The following is a 10,293-nucleotide window of genomic DNA, read 5'->3' as shown; positions in this document are numbered from 1 at the left end:
GCCATCAAAGACTTTGATAAGCGGCGTCATACAAATATCTGTGTGCCCTACAAATATTTAAACCCTCAAGTTAAGTACAAAAAAGACTACAACTCCCAGAAACCTTTGGACGCCGCCATATTGGATTAAAATGTATGTAAATAATAAAAGAACTAGTCTGTGTTATCTATAACGAGGTTTGGAACGCTTCACAGATCACTCCGCCCAGCGCGGTGCAGACCTCCCCTCCTCTCTCTGTTTTGTAAGTCTTCCTCCGCGGCCGGCGCGTCAGTGTCAGTCAGGTCACGTGACAGTGGCGTTCGGAGTCGGTTATATGGTTGTTTATCTTTTTGGAAGAGCTAGTCCCCGGTGAGCGGAGGATCCTGTGTGCTGGAGCCCGGGGCTGAGGCCTGCCCCCTTAAATACACAGATTGGTTGGCAAAGGGCCCGGTGTAGTGAGCCGAACCCCGGTATATTCAACTGAAGGGGAGACCCCGGGGGGGAGCTGCGAACATGTCCTCTCCCAGCCCGGGCAAACGGCGGATGGACACTGACGTGGTCAAGCTGTATCCTTCTTATAAGTCATATTCCTGTGGCATCAACTGCTGGGCCATATTCCAAGGGAGATATCTGGGGGGGGCTGTCATTCATTCAGATGTCTTGGGCAGTTATGACTGATGGGGCATATGTCTGGGGTAACAATGGCAGATGTCTGGGGCAGCTATAGCTGATGAGGGAAGATGTCTGGGGCAGCTATAGCTGATGAGGAAGATGTCTGTGGAAGCTATGGCTGATGTGGCATATTCTGGGGCAGCTATGGCTGATGGGGTAAATTCTGGGGCAGCTATGGCTGATGGGGTAAATTCTGGGGCAGCTATGGCTGATGGGGTAAATTCTGGGGCAGCTATGGCTGATGGGGTAAATTCTGGGGCAGCTATGGCTGATGGGGCAAATTCTGGGGCAGCTATGGCTGATGGGGCAAATTCTGGGGCAGCTATGGCTGATGGGGCAAATTCTGGGGCAGCTATGGCTGATGGGGCAAATTCTGGGGCAGCTATGGCTGATGGGGTAAATTCTGGGGCAGCTATGGCTGATGGGGTAAATTCTGGGGCAGCTATGGCTGATGGGGCAAATTCTGGGGCAGCTATGGCTGATGGGGCAGGTGCCTGGGCAACCATGTCCATTGGGGCGAATACTTGTGCTGTCTTTTACAGAGGCAAATATCTGGGGTGGCTTCTGTTTGGGTAAACAACTTGGGTATTAGTTGCTGGGGCATATAGCAGAGTTGTTTGGTGTAGATCTGTTTGTTGCTTGGGGAAGTATAGGGGGGTACCTACAGCTGGGCAGTCATTTAGGGTAAGAGATAAGTACAGGGAATTAATTTGTGAAAAAGCAGGGTCACCTACATAATTTGTATACAATACTGGGCTATAGTGCTGGCTTGAAGCATACCAGGGATATTATTTGCCCCATACCTCCCTTTTTTTAATACTTTAATGTTGGTGCTTAAAACAGGAAGAGAAGGTAAGTAACTTATTTTTGGAAGTTTGTGCTGGGGTTGATCATGGGGTATTAAATAACTGTGCAATGAAATGAGGAAAGTATTCTGTTGTGAGCATTTATATTGTTGGTTTGTAATTAGCCTATATTGGATATACTTGGTGCCAGCCTCATGTTTGTTCCCTATGTGCTCACATTTGTTTAATGTGTAATATATAATCCCATTGTTTGTGACTATTTTAGTGTGGAGTGATATTTACCTGACTTTCTCCAAACCAGCATCCAGATCACTTTCTTAAAACAATCATTAATTGAGATTAAAGGGAGAATGTAATTATGAAACACTAATCTAGGAATAAACCATATATGCTTTTCTATATAACTGAATATAAGTCTGTTTCACTATATGGTTACTGTCCCTTTTTGGTATGCTCTTGATTCCTAATGTTTACAGGCTGGAAGGCCGCATGGGGGGGGGGGGGGGGATTTCACACAAGGGGGATTTAGTTGTTTATCTCTTGTTTTCATAGGGAGGAGAGTTTTGGCTTATTTATGTCATCATATTTGCAGAGGTGTCTCTATGTGGAATAAGGTATTTGTTTTTCCTTATAAGCCCCCTCTCCCCATAACTTGGCATTCACAGTAATATTTACCAGACTTCTTTCTGTTCAAAACAAGGCTATACCTACTCTGTGTTTGCACGAGTATATGACAATATTTCTTATTAAAGCACAGAGAATTTCTTTAACACTTTCTCTGCGATATGTTTTCTACGAAACCCCATTATAGCCAGGTTTCTAGTTGATGTCATATTTATTTATTTTCATTGTATTATCTGAATTTCTTCTAATCCTGATGTGTGCGCTTCTTGGGTTTATTGTGAGACTGCGAACAAAAGACTGCAATCGTTGGGTTTCATGCTGGCTTATTTTGTCGACTAGTAAATTGCAAGCTGTTGCTGACACTGTCACTTCATTTGTATCTTTATTTTAGATATAATAATATTCTGTCTGAGTTTCATTGATACATTCTAGGAGATGTGTTGCACCCCTGTTGTGTATTTATAGTCTCTAGTGTGATATTGAAGCCATAGTGTAAGGATGATACACAAGCTGAAGGGGTTTCTTTGTTCCCTATGCAGTTTCACATAATTACTAGATTTAAGTGTTGTCGCCTGAGCTGAATGTGTAACATTCTGCTAGAAGTGTCATGTCTGCATTGCAGGCCGTAGCAGCTGTGAAGGGGTCACCTGGCTGTTTACATTGTGATGAGAATGATGTATGGAAATATCCCTTCTCCTGGGCATTGTATAATCAATGATATAAACATACTTTTTACGGTGTATTGTGGGTGTTCGCACAGAAATGTTGGCGCTGAAAGGGTTAACTGGACTGCTTGGGTGGGGGGATATAGTGGCTTGCTGAGCTCTCTGGCAGAAAAGGGGTTAAATAGTGCTTGTATAGGGGCTGCCTGGCTCCTGTGGTTGTGCAGGGACGTTCTGTAGAGCAGCTGACAACTTGTTTTCTATTAATGTCTCTCCACCCCCTCTACTCCCCTGGATTTTGCCCTACATGTCCACCTCATTCTGGGTGTAGTTGTGGGCCAGGACACTAGAGGGTTTTGTCTCTCTGCCTGCACTGAAAAGCAGTGTTGTTATGGAGTGCTGAGGCCCATATCTATGAAGGAATGTGCTCCTGCTCCCACCCTTCACCCCTAACCAAAAATACGTGCCTTCTGTTAGTTGGGCTACAAAGACCACTCTGTCAGCCCTTCACTTCAGCAGAGGCTGCACGTCTGGAGCTTAAAGGGTTAAATAGAGACCTTGACTTCAGCAGAGACTGCAAGTGTTACTCGGCTAAGATCTGGACATTAAAGGGTTAAATAGAAGAAGCTCTTTGGGCTGGGTGGTGACATTGAGTCACTGACCTGCTGGCCTATTTATGGCTCTGGAAAGGGCTAAGTTGTCAGTATGTAACACTTGATCATCTGGAGAGCAGTGCCTGCAGGGGCCCTAATAAGACTAAAGCCTATAATGAGTCTAGTTGCCCTGCTGGGGTCAGTAGTATGTGATGTGTAACCCCCACACTCTCTGGAACTCCCTTACTAAACTGTTGCACATTACTAGATCTGGGCTGAGTGCTGAGCTGCTTGTTTTGTCAGTTGTGGCCCTTCTATTGGCTGCTCTGTTACTACCCGGAAGCAGGGAGAGGGGACGGACAAGCGAACAGCTGATTGACTGACAAAGGAACGTGTTTTATGTACAGAGGCCAGAGCTGGCAGGATGTGTGTACAAACGTCTCAGTTCTGCTGCGTCTTTTTGTTTTCAGTCTCTCTGTATGTCTAGATGCGCAAAGTAAAACCTCTGGAAGTCAGGGATCCTTGTTAAACTTTACACCTGAATATTATTTATTTTTTGCATGCTAGCTTTTTATTTATTTTATTTCAGACTATGTTCTGTTTCATAATGTTGCATTATCTATGTATCTCATATATTTTGTGTTCTTAAGGCTGCAAACACGTTACTGTGCTAGAGCATTTTAATATTGTACTATTGTGTGCCTGTAACTGTGTGTTTAACTCCAGCAACAGGGTTAAACACATGGTTAAAGGGACATACAAATGGAAAAAAGAAAATACCGTAATGTGCTGCTTTTATATAACTCTGCTTATCCCCTACTCAGGTGCCTAAAGCTCAGTGGCTCAGAAGTGCAACGTTCCCAGATCTACTGGTAAACAAGAACACAAGCATTAAAGGGACAGTCTACACCTTGGTCATCTTGGTCTTAACATTGATTAAAATAGCCTCCTGCGCCCATTTCTATATTATGCAGCAGTAACAGTAAAAAGTTATTTTAAAATTATTATTGTTTCTGGTCACTTTGAAATGGCTGCAAAGCGCCACCCACTTAGGACCTCATGATCTAGGCTGCATCTATGCACTCTACTGAATAGCATTGACAGTCTGTTCAATCAAATTAGTGAGCCTTTTGTAAATAATGAAGCCTTTAATGCAGCCAATATCGTGATGTCATCAGTGGGCGGAGCTTGGCAACCATTTCAAAGTGGCCAGAAATAATATTCTTTTTAAAATATTTTTTTTACTGTTCCTGCTGCATGATACAGAAAGGGATCAGGAGGCTTTTTGCAGCTTAATCTAAGGTAAGACTCTAATATGACTAAAGTGTTAGACAAAGTGTGTTAGAGCACTTTTATTATTGCACTTTTGCTTTCATATATCTGTAAACCCACAGTTAAAGTCCATTCTAGAGCAGCTGTGCACTACTTGGAACTAGCTGAACACATCTGGGGAGCCAGTGACAAAACACCGATCAGCTAGGTTCCAGCTGCTCCTGAACCTACCTACCTAGGTATGCTTTTCAACACAGTATACCAAGATAAAGTAAACTGGATAATAGAAGTAAACTGGAAGTCTCTAGCAATTGCAATTTATACTTGTGTTCCTTTTTAAAGTCAGCACCACACCGGCCATGACTACTGGTCCTGCATTGCACATGATTGGCGGCTACGCGATATGCTACTCGTGATTGGCTCAATGACAACATTTAACTATGGGTCCAGAGTTGTGCAGCACCAACTACACTACTGGCAACAGTGTACAGAACCACAGCAAGCTAATGAGGATAGAACCCCCCAGAAAGGCTGCACTAATAGCACTCAAAGCTTAGACTTGTGGGGGTTAGGAGCACACGGGAGCTCCATTTTTTAAGTTAACTTTAGACTTGTTGACCGCACTGGCGGTGTTTACTTAATTACGGCTTTTATTACATAGCCGTTTATTATGACTATTGATATCTAGAGGTATACTTCTTTTTATGAGGAATGCTACTTAAGAAATGATCTAGATACTCTGTGTTTAAAGTAGCATATCGCCTCGTAGAGATTGCAGAGACCGTAGTTACATTTGAGCTATCATACTAGGTAGTTCACACGCTGCTGTGAAATTTGTTCCAGCAGCGTTCAGAGAGGGGAGGTGACTAGTGGTGATTTCAGAGTATTGTCTCTGAGGGATTAACTAACTTGACTTTTGCACACAGCTCCAAATACTTAATACGGATACTTTGTTAATATACAGTCAAGAGTCACTAATTTATAAAGAGAGCCAATAATTTACAGTTTTATCAGATTAAGTGGCTGTGAAATGTCTCAGTGATCACAAACATACTAATAGCATAAGTACAAACTGATACCGCAATACGACTTATTTGGTAACCAAGCGATAACGTAAAGATGGTCAATTAGAATATTTGTTATTTATCAAATACAATGTTTCTTGTATAAATCAGACGTTGCTTTTTAAGTATTCGTTACTCACTGCAATTACCAACACATTTACAACAATTAATTGTTATATACACATTGGCACCCTTTAATGTTGTAAACAGAAAATCGCTATCGTAAGGAGCCAGATAAACATTTACATCTGTACCAATACTATTATTATTACCTATACATAAATTGGTCAGCATTATTAAGATCCGTTTTTTTAACAAGCACAGCAATATCGTGACACGCATAACGGCCTTTAATTCTATGCCAAAAATTGGTTGAATAACACACACACAAACTTCTTTGAGTGACCTTGAAGCAAATAATAAATACTGTAGCTTTGTTATAACGACAGTAGGGGAAACAAGGATGTGCTAAAATCCAATAATAAAGACCAGCAAAATACAAGTGATAAATTGTACCAAGTTCCATGTGTTGCACTAATCATATATAGAAGGCCTGGTATTATTGAGATCTTTGTAATATTATGTTACATACCACACCTTGCTAAGTTGGCTATTTAAGCCCTTACATCATTAGAGTGAACACCAGACAGATTGAAGGCACAGTTAATTTATAGTATCAATATATCTACCCCATTATTCACTATTATTCAATCCCTTATCATTTGACACATTGAAGAGTTCAATCCTTTATGGAACTTATATAAACCTAGTGAACTCGGCACTAATCACAGCCTCCTCAGCCGGACTTATAGAACATTTTTGTAGCTGCACTCTAATCATTTATATATAATGTGAAAACCGAAAGAAAGCGCCTCATGGTGTAATATTTTCAACTAGATGTGAAGCATATACATCGTATGGTGAACAGGTACTCCCAAGTGTGATGGCACTCTTTGTGAAAAAGGTGCAAACGGCAGTCAGTATGCTGGAAGGGCGATATCGTGATGGTAGCAGAGTGAGACAGATTGATTGTCCACGATAAAAGCAATACCCCCTTATCCGTGTAAGATAAGCTCCAAAAGGAGCAAGGTAGAACCTCTGGATATCGTGTCGGCTACAGGGAGCTTAAGACAGAAGGACACGGTGAAACCCTCCGTATGTCGTCTCACTTCAGAAGTGGAGTCCAGTAGTACAGCAGATTGCACGGATATATAATGTCCTCACACTAGATATTATCTGTACAGTGCAGATTCCTGTTTAGAGATATAAAATCTCAAAGGCAGCACTAATGAATTAGCAGGAATCTGGTCTTTTGAGTCTTCAGTTGTGTTTAATGTGTTTCTACACACTGGGTCCCTAGATTTTAATCAAACTTTAAATAAAGGTTATATTTTAACTATTCCCAGTTTTTCCCTTCTCACCAGTCTAAGCTTTGAGTGCTATTAGTGCAGCCTTTCTGGGGGGTTCTTCCCTCATTAGCTTGCTGCACAGCACCTCTCCCCTGTCTTATCTTTTATTAGAGGCCCTAAACAATGTTTATAGCCTCAGAAATATTTAATAATTAGGGGAGTTAGCTACAGTGGTGTCATTGTACAACCAGTGTTTACATTTAGTGCACAGAACCAATGTACACAATACATTAAATCCCTAAATCTTGTTTTAAAACCAGCAGTAAACACAGTAGATTTGTATAAACAACAAATGCAATAGCACTTAGTATGAACTTCAAATGAGTAGTAGATTTTTTTCCCCCTGACAATTTTAAGTTAGGTTTATTTCCACTCCCACTGTACCATGTGACAGCCCTCAGCCAATCACAGATGCATACACTATTCTGTGAATTCTTGCACATGCTCAGTAGGAGCTGGTGACGCAGAGTGCAAATATAAAAAGACTGCAATTTACTTTCAGTAACAAAATGTGCAAACTTGTTTAAAATTGCTGCTCTATCTGAATAATGAAGTTTAATTTTGACTTGAGTGTCCCTTTAAGGCAGGGGTGTCTGTTTTTTTTTTTTTTTTATGTGGCTCTTCCTGGCTTCTCTCTGCCATGGTTCTGCGATTGATTTGATCGTGCATCAGACCTCTACAAACCTGGGTGCCACTGGCACCTTTAAATTAACCCCTGATATCCTATTTTTAATGACCCATTTGCCCCCTTCAATCGCCACGTCCAATTGCCTGCTACACCTAAATTTTGCCTGGTTCAGCTTCATCCGTTGCAGGCCATGCGGCAAATAACTAAATGTCTGCATGGCCAGAAGAGGCTTTTCACTGCCCGGTTAAACTGCCCAGCACAGTGCTAACACTTGCACACATGGTTGGAGGGTGACAACTGAAGCGCCAGAGGTTGATTTCTGACCCCTATGCTATACGTTGCGCCGGGCAGGAGGCAAAACTCGGCATGTGGGAACTCCCAATATGCTTCTGAAGCAGGGTGTGTGTCTGTCACATGGGGCTGCTGGGGACAGAATAAACTTGCCCATCATCTTAAAGGGACATGATACCCAATTTTGTTTTTCCTTCTTTCATAATTCAGAGAGTGCATTCCATTTTAAACCGCTTACCATTTTACTTCTATTATCAGGATTGCTTCATTCTCTTTAAGTATCAGCAATGCACTACAGAGAGCTAACTGAACACATTTGTTAACCAATGACTACGAGATATATCTATATCTATATATCTATATCTATATCTATATATCTATATCTATATCTCCCAACTACTGAGCCTACCTAGCTATCTTTTTTTTTTTTTAATTTTTTTTTAAATTTTATTAATCTTTATTTATAAAGCGCCAACAGATTCCACAGCGCTCCTTTTCAACAAAGGACAGCAAGAAAACAAAGCAAATTAGGTAATAGAAGTAAATTGGAAAGTTATTCAAAATTATATCCTGTATCTGAATAATGAAAAAATAAATGGGTTTCTTGTCCCTTTAAGACCGGCATCTTTTTAATTCAGATGCACAGAGCCTCAGGAATATTGTGACTGGTTATTCTGCTTTTGGCATGACCAGACTGTGCAAAACTTAGGAGCCAAAAATTTTCATCAGGCGCACAAAAATGTGTTTGTGTGTATTCTATTAACAGACGCGCGTGCGCAGACAAACTAATCGATAATGAGATTAGTTGACCACTATTTTCATAATCATTATCGATTAGATGTTGCAGCTTTATTTGTGTCATAAAACATTTTCAAATCTGCTGAAGTTTTATTTCTTATGTGTTTGTTTATAAAACTATGGAAGAGAAATCATGACTGGCGTGTAATATTAAAATTAAAGCACAGATGAATTGGATTCATTTTTCTCCCATTTTCCGGCCCCTTCCTCATGTGACGGACATCAGCCAATCAGAGTAGTATTTGTATATACCCTGTGAGCTTGTGCACATGCTCAGTACGATCTTGTTCCCCAGAAAGTGTGAATATAAAAGGACACTGCAGAATTTGACAATGGAAGTAAATTGGAAAGTGTCTTAACTCTGATCTTTCTGAACCATAAAAGTTTTGGACTTGAGTGTCCCTTTAACTGTTATGGACCAGGGCTCTCTAATATTGCCCCCCCCCCCCCTCTCCCCATTTGCAGTCCAGTGTTGTGCTATTGTGATTATCTGGCTCATTGGAGATCCAATGTGTACACAGAGCTTTATTGTACTTCAGTTTTTAACAAAAATGAATACAAATACAGTGCTCCGGGTGGGGGCAGTGTATTTTATATTATATTATTTTCTACTATCTAAAGCACAAATTAATTGCATAATTTAACATTTTGTGCAATAATAATTGAAAACATTTTTAATATTGGCTAATTTTAGCTTAATATGGGCTGAAATTTTTGCTGGATGGTCAGTAAAATCAGCTGGCTGGTGCAACCACTGAAAAGGTCCTGGGAAGAACCCTGAAATTTATGTCTATATACTGGATGTAATAGTCTAGACTACAGGGTGGATTTGATTTAAAGGGACAACTTAACAATAATTTTTCTCCCCTGTTTTTTAATTTGTTTCCAATTATCCGTTTTACCTGCTGGAGTGTATTAAAGTGTTTACAAGTAGCCTGTTTTACCCTTATTTCGGCATTTGAGGTGTGGTATCCCCACCTATACTGAAAGTTTCTGGTCCTAAGTTCAGACTATTGACATGCTGTAAACAGCCAGCAGAAGATATTACACTCCCCGTGGGGTGTAGAAGAGAGGAGTAATACAATTATCATTTTCTAATGTTCTCTCTAAGTACTGTATTGGGCTTTGATTTACTAACCGATATAAGATAAGGAAGCAATTGTGTGTACACAAAGTGATAACATGAGATCTGCAAACTCGACCCACTGTAATAGGCTGTGGTTTAAAAGCACAACACCAGCTAATTCATATACACAAACCTGAAAATACAATTTCTCATACATTTTATACTCTTCAGCTGGTATTACAAGTCAGTCTAGTCAAAAATAAACTTTCATGATTCAGATAGGGCATGTAGTTTTAAACAACTATCCAATTTACTTTTATCACCAATTTTGCTTTTTTTCTCCTGGTATTCTTAGTTGAAAGCTAAACCTAGGAGGTTCATATGCTAATTTCTTCGCCCTTGAAAGCCGCCCTTTTATCTGAATACATT

General features: G+C 40.6%; 1 protein-coding gene across 1 annotated transcript in view; it reads left to right on the top strand.

Moving 5' to 3' along the window:
• The first annotated feature begins 223 nt into the window (after positions 1-223).
• UBE2H (ubiquitin conjugating enzyme E2 H) overlaps positions 224-10,293 on the top strand; it is a 242,895-nt gene continuing 232,825 nt past the window's right edge. Inside the window, exon 1 of the mRNA XM_053716375.1 lies at positions 224-545. Within this exon, the coding sequence (XP_053572350.1) occupies positions 493-545 (53 nt within the window). The 5' untranslated portion in view covers positions 224-492. The remainder of the gene's footprint in view (positions 546-10,293) is intronic.

The sequence above is a fragment of the Bombina bombina genome, chromosome 6, assembly GCF_027579735.1.
Source record: "Bombina bombina isolate aBomBom1 chromosome 6, aBomBom1.pri, whole genome shotgun sequence".
NCBI classification, from domain to species: Eukaryota; Metazoa; Chordata; class Amphibia; order Anura; family Bombinatoridae; genus Bombina; species Bombina bombina.
Note: the sequence above shows the minus strand (reverse complement) of the source record. Positions and strands in the feature narration are given on the sequence as shown.